Below are 14,980 nucleotides of genomic sequence, written 5' to 3'. Positions count from 1 at the left end.
GCGCGCGCACTGTCTAAGGGAGGTACGTTTTCCGCAGCCATTAGATGTTAACTTACGTGAATAACCATAAATGGATATGTATAGGTAGCATACAAGTAAGAGGACGGGTGTCTCCACAGTGGAGAAGAAATTTAAAAGGTGCTTTTTCAGTAGGTCTCACTAGCACAAAAAGGCATAGAAGCTGACATAATTTTGTAGTCTAAACCCTGCAGGTGTTTCTCATATCTTTATTGGTTTCACTTTATGTAGTTAAATTAGGGGGAAGATGATATAGGAAACTCACAGTGTGTTTCTTTTCCTTAGCACTTAGGCAGACGACGTGTATGAATCAATCTATTTTTCGTCCGGAGAGATTTCAAAGAGTCTGTCCTTTCCTAAGAAAAGACAGGAAGCATCCTCAGGAAGCGCCTACTTCTCTGGTTTTCCATCGAGAAAGAGGAATGGCTCAAATATTTATCAAGGATTTCACAGGATTAAGGCGTACGAAATGGGGCTGACCTTCTCAGAGGCCGAAGGACTTCGACTCCATGAGAGGGCGAGAAACGTGTTTCGGGGGAATTTAAAAAGTCAATGAGTATTTTGCTTTGTCAGGTGTAGAGCCCAGGCGCGAGGAAGAGCGGTAGCCAAGCGAGACCATAAAGGACGTTAATATGGTTTCCACGCACGTCGTCTCCCTCAGCCTGTTTCTTTGCGCGGCGCTGACGATTCCGTAGTTTCCGCTTCCGGTAGTGAGAACCTTTCGGGTCGGCTAGGTACTGAGGACGCCAGGTGAGGAGTTGTGCAGGGTTTGGGTGAAGGAAGGCTGGCTTGGCGAGAGAGCAGGTTTGCGGGCTTTCGCTCGCTTTTCCAAAGACTAACAAAGAGTCCTTTCCTAACTCCCAACCCAGCCGCTTTTGGAACTATGCGGTGGTTGGGACCCTGTGGCGCTTCCTTGTAGCTCCTGTCCTTCCCATGCCCGGCTACCATCTCTTTTCTTCTCTATGCGAGGGTTTGAATTGGCAGTGAGAATGAGAGATAACGATTCGCGTCTACTTTCTAGGATGACTTCTGTGTGCTCTATCTCGCGCGTCCCTGAACATGTTGAATTTCCAAATCCTAAATAAGCCGCGCGGTGTAGTTTGTATTATGTTGCGTTTCTCTTTCTAATTTCCTCACCTTTTCTCCATCATCCTTTAGGCTCTACAGAGTGAAGGTTTAAATCCAAGGTCATGGCAAAACATCTGAAGTTCATCGCCAGGACTGTGATGGTACAGGAAGGGAACGTGGAAAGTGCATACAGGATCCTAAACAGGTAACTGTTAAGGGACCAGAATCATGCCTAGACTCTCTGGGAAGTGCGGTGGTTATTCTCTGCCTTTCCCTTTCGTTGATTATTCTCAAAGCAGCGCCAGCCCAGGTGTTCACAGTCTCTTAAAACGTCTCAGTCCCTCAGTTTATTATCTTAAAAATGAAGTTCTGGGCCGGGCGCGGTGGCTCACGCCTGTAATCCCAGCACTTTGGGAGGCCGAGGCGGGTGCATCACATGAGGTCAGGAGTTTCAGACCAGCCTGGCCAACATGGTGAAACCCCATCTCTACTAAAAATACAAAAATTAGCCGGGCGTGGTGGCAGGCGCCTGTAATCTCAGCTACTTGAGAGTCTGAGGCAGGAGAATCGCTTGAACCCGGGAGGCAGAGGTTGCAGTGAGCCGAGATCGAGCCACTGCACTGCAGCCTGGGCAACAGAGTGAGACTCTGTCTCAAAAAAAAAAAAAAAAAAAAAGAAAAGATAAAAAAGGTGTTCCTCAAACCTAACTGTATGAATCTTATTCAACAAGTAATCACTCCCCTCCACCTCTCCACTTTTAATTTAATTTAATTTTGTTTTTTTGAGATGGAGCCTCTCTCTCACCCAGGCTGGAGTGCAGTGGCACAATCTCGGCTCACTGCAAGCTCCACCTCCTGGGTTCATGCCATTCTCTTGCCTCTGCCTCCCGAGCAGCTGGGACTACAGGTGCCCGCCACCACACCCGGTCAATTTTTGTATTTTTAGTAGAGACGGGGTTTTACCTTGTTGGCCAGGATGGTCTCGATCTCCTGACCTCAGGTGATCCACCCACCTCTGCCTCCCAAAGTGCTGGGATTACAGGCTGAGCCACTGCGCCCGGCCCCACTTTTTAAATTGAGACAGGGTCTTACTGTGTTGCTTAGTAACCCTCCCGCCTCAGTCTCCTGAGTAGCTGGGTCTAGCCCCGCACGCCACCACCGCAGTTAATTTTTGTATTTTCTGTACAGAGGAAGTCTCACCATGTTGCCCAAGTGTAATCACTCCTTTTATGGGGAACCTGAATTCTTTCGAAGACTTAAAAAAGAGCCCAAAGGGAAAATCAAGATGTGAAATTGCTAGGAAGCAGGAACATAGTATGATAAATAGGAAGTTGAGAGAGGTATTGGCATGGGACAAAGCTAAAGGAAATGGTAAATTCAGCTTGGGATCCTAGAGAAGCAGGCCAAAGATGGGAAAGCTGGCTGGGTGGGATGACTCACACCTGTAATCCTAGCACTTTGGGAGGCCTAGTAGGGAGGATTGCTTTTTGCCAAGAGTTCAAGACCAATCTGGTAAACATAGCAAGAGCCCATTTCTAAAAATATTAAATAAGAAGAAAGGGAAAAAAAGGAAAGATAGGAAAGCTTACAAGTTTTGAGGAAAGATACAGCATAAGGAAAAATACATAAATGGAAATGAACTAGCTGGGGTGGAGGAGCTTTATAGCTTTATTGAAAATTTTTGAATGCCAGGCTAAAAGATGTAGAAGAGCCCTAATAATACTTTTTTTTGCTCTGTTGCCAGGCTGGAGCACAGTGGCGCAGTCTCGACTCACTGCAACCTCTGCCTCCTGGGTTCAAGTGACTCTCCTGCCTCAGCCTCCCGAATAGCTGGAACTACAGGTGCCTGCCACCACGCCTGGCTGATTTTTGTATTTTTAGTAGTGACGGGGTTTCACCATGTTGTCCAGGATGGTCTCAATCTCTTGGCCTTGTGATCCACCTGCCTCAGCCTTCCAAGATGCTGGGATTACAGGCGTGAGCCGCTGCACCCGGCCCAGCCCTAGTAATACTTTACCACTGATTTCTCAAGCAAAAAGTTCTTAGCCTTCCCTTCTCACCAGTTGTGTGGATTTTGACTTTCTGGTATGACTCACTCATCATTTTCTTTCCCCATTGTGAAGTAATTTTTGGAGAAACAAATGCTTGTTGAGTTGAATTATCAAAGAATTGTAAGGAAGGGGCTCCTGTAGTCCCAGTTGCTCCAGAGGCTGAGGCAGGAGGATTGCTTGAACCCAGGAGTCCAAGACTGTAGTGTGAGTGCACTCTTGTGCCTGTGAATAACCACTCCACTGTAACCTAGGAAGCATAGTGAGACCACGTCTCTTAAAAAAAAATGTAGGAAAGATATTGCCTTAAGGCCTTTAATGTGGTAGCTTTATTTCACAAGTAAGGGAAGCCTTGGAAGATCAGATTATCTTTATTGGGTTATGCAATTACTGAATGGTGGAGAGGATCCTAAAGCACATCTTTTGAATGCAGTGTTCTTTAATAATAGATTATTTACTAGTCTTACTAGAAATGGAGAGACTTACAGTAGTTCATTTTCCAATTTAGAATCCTTATCATTTCAGTAGGTGTAGCTTTAAAAAAAAAAAAACCGAGAATCCTCATCTGATTGGGTTTAAATATCAGTAGGGTTCTTGAGGACTGAGAGGGCAAAGGAAAGGGAACCTGGTTCTTAGCAAAGCAGAGAGTTCTAGGTGTAGAAGGTCGGATGGCAGAAGACCACAGTTAGTGAGGAAAAAAATGCTGTCAGAAGCTGTGTAAATGAGAAGCAGTTGCAGGCTCAGAATGGTTTATATGTCTTTTAAAAGGATCTGGTCTTAGGGTCAGGCGTGGTGGCTCATGCCTGTAATCCCAGCACTTTGGGAGGCTGAGGCAAGTGGATCACCTGAGGTCAGGAGTTCAATACCAGGCTGGCCAACAGGGTGAAACCCCATCTCTACTAAATATATAAAATTAGCCGGATGTGGTGGCAGGTGCCTGTAATCTCAGCTACTTGGGAGGCTGAGGCAGGAGAATCACTTGAACCTGGGAAGCGGAGGCTGCAGTGAGCCACAATCATACCACTGCATTCCAGTCTAGGCCACAGAGTAAGACTAAAAATAAAAATAAAAAATCTGGGGTCAGCTGCATCACCTCATTCTTTGTGCATAACAGTCATATCCTTGGCCTGAAGCTGTTCCCTCTACATTGTCACTTACGCTGAAAGTAAAGATAAGTACCAGGTTGTAAGGTATCCTGTTTCATTTTTCTCTATTTCTCCTCATTCCCAACTCTCCTATTTCAGACCTTCTGGTGGCATGTCTGAGAAGTATATTATGTCTGATGACCTTTCTCTGCCCCTATCTTGCTATCTTGGAAGTAACAATATGAACGACTTTTTTTTTTTTTTTGGAGACAGAGTTTCGCTCTTGTTGCCCAGACTGGAGTGCAGTGGCGCCATCTCGGCTCACCACAACCTCTGCCTCCTAGGTTCAAACGATTCTCCTGCCTCAGCCTTCTGAGTAGCTGGGATTACAGGCATGCGCCACCACACCTGGCTAATTTTCTTTTTTTTTTTTTTTTTTTTTTTTTGAGACGGAGTCTTGCTCTGTTGCCCAGGCTGGAATGCAGTGGCCGGATCTCAGCTCACTGCAAGCTCCGCCTCCCGGGTTTTTGCCATTCTCCTGCCTCAGCCTCCCGAGTAGCTGGGACTACAGGCGCCCGCCACCTCGCCCGGTTTTTTTTTTTTTTTGTATTTTTTAGTAGAGACGGGGTTTCACTGTGTTAGCCAGGATGGTCTCGATTTCCTGACCTCGTGATCCGCCCGTCTCGGCCTCCCAAAGTGCTGGGATTACAGGCTTGAGCCACCACGCCCGGCCTAATTTTCTATTTTCACTAGAGATGGGGTTTCTCCATGTTGGTTAGGCTGGTCTCAAACTCCTGATCTCATGTGATCCACCCGCCTTGGCCTCCCAAAGTTCTGGGATTACAGGCTTGAGCCACTGCACCCAGCCTAAAATGAACGTCTTTATAGGTAACATCCAGACCCTGTAGTGAGTTAGCTAGTGAGATGAATGTTGAATTTAGGAAAAGGCATGTGTTATGTATAACTTCACTCTTTTTTTCTGACTTCTCCCTGTAAATCTTTTTCTGTATGATTTATTTTGGTAGATTTAGATGGGTCTTCTGGCCATGGTTGTTGAGATGTTTATATTATTGAAAGATCAAAGGATAGCTGTTACTTAATGGTAAACAAATTTCCAAAAGGCTCAGTTTTAGTTCCCTTATTCCTAAAGTATAGATAACACAAAAACAAGAATTTTGTTTTTAGAAAATTAGCTACTTTGACAAAGAACAACAAAATTTGTGGTATAGTATTATTTACTGAACCACTTCTTTTGTTTATTTATTTATTTATTTATTTATTTATTTGAGATGGAGTCTCCCTCTGTCGCCCAGGCTGGAGTGCAGTGGTATAGTCTCAGCTCACTGTGACCTCCACCTCCCAGGTTCAAGCGATTCTCCTGCCTCAGCCTTCCGACTAGCTGGGGCTACAGGCGCATGCCACCACCCCAGCTAATTTTTTGTATTTTTAGTAGAGATGGGGTTTCACCGTGTTAGCCAGAATGATCTCGATCTCCTGACCTCGTGATCTGCCCGCCTCGGCCTCCCAAAGTGCTGGGATGAGCAGGCGTGAGCCACCACGTCCAGCCGAACCACTTCGTACAGTTGTATCAAGAGAGTAGTGGCTGGGTGCAGTCCCTCACTCGAGTATTCTCAGCACTTTGGGAGACAGAGGAAGCTGGATCTCTTGAGGCCAGGAGTTCGAGACTAGCCTGGCCAACATGGCAAAACCTGGTCTTTACTAAAAATACAAAAATTAGCTGTGCATGGTGGCACAGGTCTGTAATCCCAGCCACTCGGGAGGCTGAGGCAGAAGAACTGCTTGAACCTGGGAGACAGAGACTGCAGTGATGCCCCATATCATATATGGAATGCATCCCCATTTACACTTACAATTTGAAACAAAGAATCTGAGAAACAAAATATTTCTCATCTCCTTCCTGATTATCTCTTCATTGATACCAGCTTTGCAGAAAACATAAGGCCAGCTCTTATCTTTTGAGAGAAGACTCTCTTCTTACTTCTTTGTCTAAGGTTGTCTATACCCCTTTATATCTGCCTCTTTTAAAAATCCTTGTCATCCACTATATTTTTAATTTAATCAACACTCAGTTTTTGCTTTTCCTGTTTTTTTTCTGTTTTTTGTTTGTTTGAGACGAAGTCTCGCTCTTGTCCCCCAGGCTGGAGTGCAATAGCGTGATCTCAGCTCACTGCAGCCTCCGCCTCCTGGGTTCAAGTGATTCTCCTGCCTCAGCCCCTCAAGTAGCTGGGATTACAGGCGCCTGCCACCGTGCCTGGCTAATTTTGGTATTTTTAGTAGAGACAGGGTTTCACCATGTTGGCCAGGCTGGTCTCAAACTCCTGACGACCACAGGTGATCCACCCATCTCGGCCTCCCAAAGTGCTGGAATTACAGGCGTGAGCCACCACACCCAGCGCACATACTACTTTTATGGTTCTCTTTTTATTGATGACCGGCATTTTGCACATACCTATTTCCTGGGTGGAAGTGTTAATATTAGACAGCAGGAGAGTGGTCAGTGTGACACCCTGTGGTGTCAACCCTGGCTGCCTATTAGGATCACCTGGGGAACTGTCAAGAAAACAAAACTAATGCCAGGGCCCAATCTGAGATGAATTAGAATCTCCAAGGGTTGGCACCTGGCTGGCAGCGTTTTGAAAAACATACCATGAGATTTCACCAGGATTGAAAATTATTATAATAGACTTGTAGCCTCCTGGCCCGGCACCGTGACTCATGCCTGTAATCCCAGCACTTTGGGAGTCTGAGACAAGCGGATCATTTGAGGTTAGGAGTTCGAGACCAGCCTGGCCAACATAGTGAAACCCCGTTTCTACTAAAAATATAAAAATTAGCCGGGTATGGTGGTGCGCGCCTGTAATCCCAGCTATTCAGGAGGCTGAGGCAGGAGAATTGCTTAAACCCAGGAGAGGAGGTTGCAGTGAGCTGAGATTGCACCATTGCACTCCAGCCTGGGTGACAGAGTGAAACCCTGTCTCAAAAAAAAAAAAGACTTGTAGCCTCCTTAGGGACAGAAACTTACGCTTTTTCATTTGTATATCTCTTGGATTTACCAAAGTGTCTGGCACATCCGAAGCTCTCATTAAATGTCTTCTTAATGAACACAAATGTTCCTTTATCTTTTTTGTCACTTCCTTATTTAATGTTTGTCAAACTTTTCCACTGAAGTGTCGTTAACAGCACAGGAGTGTGAATGAACTATAGGGGTTCTGCTACTATAAGCAAACATGGAATTTCTTTGAAGTTTCCCTAAATTAAAATTTAAGGTGAACTTCGTATTCACTGCCATTGCATCTGTTTTACGGGTAACACCCCCGCTCCCTTGAGTTAAAATTGGTGCTCCAGACAGATGCATCAAATTTGTCCAGAAACTCTTGTATCCCTTGGCGTTCTGTTAAGTACCCTAGTTAAGAAGCACAGTATTACCTTTTCTTCAGGGATTAAAATACCAAAGTAGGAGTAGAATTTGAAATAAAGCAATTTACATTGCTTAAAAAGAAAAGGGGTTGGCACCTGGCTGGCAGCATTTTAAAAACCATACCAGTCTTAGAATAATTTCCTTTTTTCTTTTTCTTTTTTTTTTTTTTTTTTTTTTTTTTTGAGACAGAGTCTCGCTCTGTTGCCCAGACTGCATGATCTTCGCTCACGGCAACCTCTGTCTCCCGGGTTCAAGTGATTCTCCTGCCTCAGCCTCCCGAGTAGATGGGATTACAGGCATCTACCACTAAGTCTGGCTAATTTTTTGTAGTAGAGATGGGGTTTTACCATGTTGGCCAGGCTGGTCTTGAACTCCTGACCTCGTGATTGGCCCGCTTGGCCTCCCAAAGTGCTGGGATTACAGGCGTGAGCCACTGCGCCTGGCCTCTTAGAATAATTTTCTAGGTAAGGACTTTTAAACTTGTATATATGAGCAGACTGATTTTGGAGTGATCCAATCTTCTGTTTTCCTGCTGCCTGTTAATCACATTTGCTGACTGATGTACTTTTCTGTTTCTTCCTTTTCTCTGCTTTTCCCAAATGTCCTGTCTCTAGCCACTTTTTCTGTATTATCTCTCTCACACTCCAACCGTCTTCTGATCTCTTTCAGCTTTCTCATAGCTGGTAGTTTAAAAATAATTTGCTCGTTCTGTAATTGCTCTCCTAATTACAATAGGTAGGAGAGCAAATGAGTGTAGAGGAAGGTGATTAAAGCTTTACCATGTTTGAAGTACAGAGAGAGTCTTACAAAGAAAACAGCCTATGTGTCTGCCCAGTGAGGCCACCATAAAATGCCTGTTATATAACTGGGGGCCCTCATTGGTGCCTGGGGATGAGGAGGTGGAAAGTGGGGGTTGCTAGGAAGCCCTGCATGATTGACTGGGCCCCAAGCAAAGAAAGGCGAGTACACTGGAAGCATGCCCTGTTGACTCCTTTTACGCCTAGTGGGCTACCTTGTAGGTCCATTGAGTCCTTCTGCATACACGTCTGTCCTGATGTAGACTGGCTACACTGACATGTGAGTCTGCCACCCGCAACTCCCCCCCACTCCAGGCAGCTTGGCTCCTTTTACATAATCATTTGAATTTCACTAAAGCTGGCAGCTGGTTTCTCCTTCAGTATTAGGTTGCCAGGCGCCCGAACTCCAGGCTGATCTGTTTACTCTAAAGCTCTTGATATGCTAGTCCTTGAACTACTTTTGGAAGCAGAAGCATCATTAGTAACACCCTCTCTATTCTTGTGTTTTACAAAGCTCTTCTTGCATCCTTTTCTATTAGAGGTGAACTTGAGTAGACACCTCTACTGTAGGAACTCTGGATCATTTGAAGATAATCTGTGCCTTTTTTAGGATGACTAGAACGTGCCAGGTAAGGGAGGGAATCCTCACCTGGCATCTTGGAATTTATTTGGTCTGTGTTTTGGAAGTAAGTAGTACATCCAGGGAATGCCATTTACCAACCCCCATCGTTATATTCTTTCTTTTCCCTTCACCATTCTTATGTTCTTTTAGTATTCTTTTTCCTTGTCTTGCCCTTTTGCCTGACAGTACAGGCATTTCCTTGGTAAGATGATCACCTTTGTTTTAGAAGCCTTTTGGAACTCCAGTAGGGTTCCTGAGTCATACTCAACCCATTCCTCCTCTTGCAGTGTTGTTGCATCCTACTTTTAAACTGTCTGTCATTCTAATAGATTCCTCTTCTTAGGTCATATTTATTCAGGGTCTCTGTCCTTTTTATATTCTCTCAAATCCAGTCTCCTTGTACTTTCTATATTATATATCCAATCTTTTTCTTTCGGGGGCTTTTTTCTATATTTTCTCCAGTATACTACTTTCTAGTCCAAAAAGCAACCTTCATTAGACAGTATTAAACACAAGTCTCAGCAGAAATAAATGTTTACATGCTTAGATCATTTTTTTCTTCCAGTGTCCTGTATCGGCTTCCGTTTCTTCTTTATTCTGATTGAAGAGTCTAGCCCAGCTCTTCACTCCCTCTTTTACCCATGGATACTGCAACAATTTGTCTTCTGAAATTGGTGGTTTTTGTTTGAGAAGCAGAATACTGTTGTAGAGCACTTTACTACTGAATTTTGCTTATAGTTCCATTTTGTGATCTTGGGCAGGTCAGCCTCTCTGAACTTCAGTTTCCTAGTCTATAAAAAGAGGACATTATTTGCCTAAACAATTTCATAGGAGTGTAGTTACGGATTTGATCTCTAACCTTAGAAAGGACACAACCCAATGAGGGGTTCAATGTAATACTGTTTGACCAGTGCTATAAAAGAGACATTAGCCGAGCGTGGTGGTTCACACCTGTAATCCCAGCACTTTGGGAGGCCGAGGCGGGTGGATCACCTGAGGTCAGGAGTTCGAGACCAGCCTGGCCAACATGGTGAAACTCTGTCTCTACTAAAAGTACAAAAATTATCCAAGTGTGGTGGTACGCCCCTGTAATCCCAGCTACTTAGGAGGCTGAGGCAGGAGAATTGCTCGAACCTGAGAGGCGGAGGCTGCAGGGAGCCAAGATGGTGACACTGCACTGCAGCCTGGGCAACAGAGCGAGACCCTGCCTTAAAAAAAAAAAAGAGAGAGACATTAACAGTGTGCCATGGTGTTGGTTGTCCATGGACCATCAGCAGCAATATCAGGTGGGAATTGTTAGAAATGCAAATTCTTGGCCCCCTACTCTAGGCCTACAGAATCAGAAACTGGCACAGCAGTCTGTGGTGGTCTTTGAAATAGGGTTTCACAGCCGAGCACGGTGACTCTTGCCTGTAATCCCAGCACTTTGGGAGGCCCAGGCAGGCAGATCATGAGGTCAGAAGTTCAAGACCAGCCTGACCAATATGATGAAACTCCATCTCTACTAAAAATACAAAAATTAGCTGGGCGTGGTGGTACGTGTCTGTAGTCCCAGCTACTCGGGAGCCTGAGGCAAGAGAATCACTTGAACCCGGGAGGCAGAGGTTGCAGTGAGCTGAGATTGTGCCACTGCACTCCAGCCTGGGCAACAGAGCGAGAGTCTGTCTCAAAAAAAAAAAAAACAAACAAAAAGCCGGCTGCAGTGGCTTACGCTTGTAATCCCAGCACTTTGGGAGGCTGAGGCGGGTGGATCACCTGAGGTCAGGAGTTCGAGACCAGCCTGGCCAACATGGCGAAACCTTGTGTCTACTAAAAATAACAAAAATTAGCTGGGCCTGATGGCAGGTGCCTGTAATTCCTACTTGGGAGGCTGAGACAGGAGAATTGCTTGAACCCAGGAGGCAGAGGTTGCACTGAGCCGAGATTGCACCATTGCACTCCCGCCTGGGCAACGAGAGCGAAACTCCGTGTCAAAAGAAAGAAATAGGGTCTTGCTTGCCCAGGGTGGAGTGCAGTACCACGATCATGACTCACTGCAGTCTCAATCTCCCAGGTTAAAGCAATTCTCCCATTCTCCCACCTCAGCCTCTCAAGTAGCTGGGAGTGCAGGTGTGTGTGCCACCATGTCTGGCTAATTTTTTATTTTTTGTAGAGATGGGGGTCTCACTATGTTGCTCAGGCTAGTGTCAAACTCCTGGGCTCAAGCGATCCTGCCAGCTTGGCCTCCCAAAGTGCTGGGATACAGGTGTGAGCCACCATGGCCAGCCAGCAATCCCTGTTTTAACAAGCTTTCCAGATGACTACTGCATGCTAAAGTTTGATTTCACCTGAACTAGTTTACAGATGTGATAACAATTGATTTGGGCCTTTGAGGAACAAGTAGGATTTCATCAGGAAGAAAAAGAAAAGAATGATATTTCAAGTAGAGGGAATATCATGAGCAAAGAAAAAACAAGTATGTAGGATGCCTGTAGAACTGCATACACTTAAGTGTGACTAGAGCATTGGCATTATAGGGCAGGTGTTTTGTTTTTGCTTTTTGAGACGGAGTCTCCATCTTTCGCCCAGTCTGGAGTGCAGTGCCTTGATCTCGACTCACTGCAACCTCCACCTCCCAGGTTCAAGCTATTTTCCTGCCTCTGCCTCCCAAGTAGCTGGGATTACAGATGGGCACCACCATGCCCAGCTAATTTTTGTATTTTTAGTAGAGACAGGGTTTCACCACTTTGGCCGGGCTTGTCTCGAACTCCTGACCTCAAGTGATCAGTAGGGCAGGTTATTAAAGATAAAGATATATATATAGGCCAGGCGCGGTGGCTCACGCCTGTAATCCCAGCACTTTGGGAGGCCGAGACGGGCGGATCACGAGGTCAGGAGATCGAGACCATCCTGGCTAACCCGGTGAAACCCCGTCTCTACTAAAAATACAAAAAAATTAGCCGGGCGTAGTGGCGGGTGCCTGTAGTCCCAGCTACTCGGGAGGCTGAGGCAGGAGAATGGCGTGAACCCGGGAGGCGGAGCTTGCAGTGAGCCGAGATTGTGCCACCGCACTCCAGCCTGGGCGACTGAGCAAGACTCCGTCTCAAAAAAAAAAAAAAAAAAAGATATATATATAGGGTGCAATTGTTCAGGCTTTGAGCTTAGACTAGTAGTTCCAAAATCTGTCTGTACATTGGAATCACCTGGGAAACTTAAAAACCTGCTCATGTCCCTTTCCCTCTCCTTTGTGATTTAATTAGTCTGGGGTGTGGCCCAGGGTTTGGAATGTTTAAAAGATCCCTGGGCAGTTCTAATGTGCAGATGATTCTGGGAACTTTAGTGGCTTAGGTCATTCTGTACATTAGGAAAGATTTTTTAGCACCAGAGTGACATGATCTGATTTGTTTTAGGACAATAATTGGTATAGGAAAAGAGTGGAAATAGGGCAACCTACGTATTCACACTTCAGATAAGTTGTTCTTTAGGATTCCTTCACAACCACTTTCTTGTTCTCATGTTCAGGTTTAATGCCTCTTGTGAGTTTTTGTTTTGTTTTTCCTTGAGACAGAGTCTCTGTTGCCTCGGCTGGAGTGCAGTGGCACCATCTCTGCTCACTACAGCTTCCACCCCGAGTTCAAGGGATTCTCCTGCCTCAGCCTCCTGAGTACAAGCGCCCACCACTATGCCCAGCTAATTTTTGTATTTTTAGTAGAGGCGGGGTTTCACCATGTTAGACAGGCTGGTCTTGAACTCCTGACCTCAAGTGATCTTTTTGAGATGGAATTTCGCTCTTGTTGCCCAGGCTGGAGTGCAATGGCGCGACCTTGGCTCACTGCAACCTCCACCCCCAGGGTTCAAGCAATTCTCCTGCCTCAGCCTCCCGAGTAGCTGGATTACAGGCATATACCACCATGCCCAGCTAATTTTGTATTTTTAGTAGAGACGGGGTTTCTCCATGTTGGTCAGGCTGCTCTCAAACTCCTGACCTCAGCTGATCCGCCCACCTCAGCCTCCCAAAGTGCTGGAATTACAGGTGTGAGCCACCGCGCCTGGCGGGATGGAACTTTAAGTAAGAGAATCACCTTAAGAATCACCCCTAGTGATTTTGTTCTTGTTGAAAATGACTCTCCCCAATTGAAGTCTCTTAAATGCCCATTAATTGAGAATCATTGCTCTAGGGAGACATGTTCTTAAGGGACTGTATCATATCCCTCATGTGTGTTGTGGTAAAATAGGTTTGAGAACATAACTTTGACTATAAACTCTACAAGAGCAAGGACCATGTAAGTAATTGCTTTTTTATTTCCCCACTTTTTTTTTTGTTTTTTTTTTTTGAGACAGAGTCTCACTCTGTTGCCCAGACTGGAGTACAGTGGTGCAATCTTGGCTCACTGCAACTTCTGCCTCCTGGGTTCAAGCATTTCTCCTGCCTCAGCCTCCTGAGTAGCTGAGAGGGACTCCAGGCGCACGCCATCATGTACAGCTAATTTTTGTATTTTTAGTAGAGACAGGGTTTCATCATATTGGTCAGGCTGATCTCGAACTCCTGACCTCAGGTGATCCACCCGCCTTGGCCTCCCAAAGTGCTAGGATTACAGGCATGAGCCACTGTGCCCAGCCTTTTTTTTTTTTTTTTTTTTTTTTTTTTTGAGTCAAGGTCTTACTCTGTTGCCCAGGCTAGAATGCAGTGATAGGATCTCAGCTCACTGCAGCCTCGAACTCCCAGGTTCAATTGATCCTCCCACCTTAACCTCCTGAGTAGAGGGGACTACAGGCGTGTACCACCATGCCTGGTTAATGTTTGTATTATTTGCAGAGACGGGGTTTTGCCTTGTTGCCTATGCTGAAATTTTTTTTTTTTCTTTTTTGAGACAGGGTCTTACTCTGTCACCCAGGCTGGAGTACAGTGGTGCAAACATGGCACACTGCAGCCTCAGTCTCCCCTGGGCTCAAGTGATGCTCCCACCTCAGCCTCCTAAGTTGCTAGCACTACAGACACATGTCATGTTGCCTAGGCTGGTCTCAAACTCCTGGGCTCAAACAATCTGCTCACCTTGGCCTCCCAAAGTGGTGGGATTACAGGCATGAGCCACTGTACCCGGCCCACAGATTCTTATTGAGGCTTCTGTAAGTAGGCAGTTAATGCTCTATTGTCACCATTTCCCACTGTAATTTTTATAAATACCAGTTGTTTGGCCAATCGACTTCTGACTATTTGCTAAACTGGGAAAGAGTAATGATGATCCCAAATGTCTAACCTCATTGCTTGCCTTTATACAGAATCCTCACTATGGATGGGCTCATTGAGGACATTAAACGTCGGCGGTATTATGAGAAGCCATGCCGCCGGCGACAGAGGGAAAGCTATGAAAGGTGCCGGCGGATCTACAACATGGAAATGGCTCGCAAGATCAACTTCTTGATGCGAAAGAATCGGGCAGATCCGTGGCAGGGCTGCTGAGGCCTGTGGATGGGACACCCAGTGCGAAACCCTCATCCAGTTTTGTCTCCATCTCTTTTCTTTGTACAGTCCCATTTCCTAAACTCAAATCACATGTCTGCAAAAAGGCCTCCAAATATAGAAACAATTCCATTAGTCAGCAGTGGACCCTGTCTTTTATTAAGTGAAAGAAGAAACTGAGTCTGAAAGTAGTCTAGGAGTAGAATGGTGTTTGCTGGGGCTGGAGGAGGGGGCAATGAGGAATTATTGTTTAATGGGCACAGAGTTTCAGTTTGAGCAGATGAAAAACTTCAGGAGATGATGGCCAGGCACGGTGGCTCATACCTGTTATCCCAACACTTTGGAAGGCTGAGGCGGGTGGATCACTTGAGGCCAGGAGTTTGAGACCAGCCTGGCCAATGTGGTGAAACCCCATCTCTACTAAAAATACCAAAAAAAAATTGGCTGGGTGTGGTGGTACACGC

General features: G+C 45.6%; 1 protein-coding gene across 2 annotated transcripts; it reads left to right on the top strand.

Annotated features, from left to right (window-relative positions):
• The first annotated feature begins 662 nt into the window (after positions 1–662).
• On the top strand, positions 663–14,651 carry MRPS21 (mitochondrial ribosomal protein S21). 2 transcript variants are annotated; one of them, XM_008019252.3, is made up of 3 exons: positions 663–768; positions 1,177–1,291; positions 14,336–14,651. In XM_008019252.3, the coding sequence occupies exons 2-3, from the start codon at positions 1,209–1,211 to the stop codon at positions 14,514–14,516; spliced, it is 264 nt and encodes an 87-aa protein (XP_008017443.1). In that variant the 5' UTR covers positions 663–768; positions 1,177–1,208; the 3' UTR covers positions 14,517–14,651. The 2 variants fall into 2 exon arrangements, with proteins under 2 accessions (XP_008017443.1, XP_008017444.1); XM_008019253.3 differs by having other exon boundaries at positions 766–822.
• The last annotated feature ends 329 nt before the right edge of the window (positions 14,652–14,980 follow it).

This window comes from Chlorocebus sabaeus, chromosome 20 (assembly GCF_047675955.1).
Source record: "Chlorocebus sabaeus isolate Y175 chromosome 20, mChlSab1.0.hap1, whole genome shotgun sequence".
Classification (NCBI taxonomy): domain Eukaryota; kingdom Metazoa; phylum Chordata; class Mammalia; order Primates; family Cercopithecidae; genus Chlorocebus; species Chlorocebus sabaeus.
The sequence above is the reverse complement of the archived record's forward strand: the minus strand, read 5'-3'. Positions and strand labels throughout refer to the sequence as shown.

What these genes read in the sequence shown, in the direction of transcription:
- MRPS21 (XM_008019252.3), top strand. Translation starts at nt 1,209, where the DNA reads ATGGCAAAACATCTGAAGTTCATCGCCAGGACTGTGATGGTACAGGAA. An exon ending in GCATACAGGATCCTAAACAG is followed by an intron (nt 1,292 to 14,335) that starts GTAACTGTTAAG and finishes GCCTTTATACAG; the next exon opens with AATCCTCACTATGGATGGGC.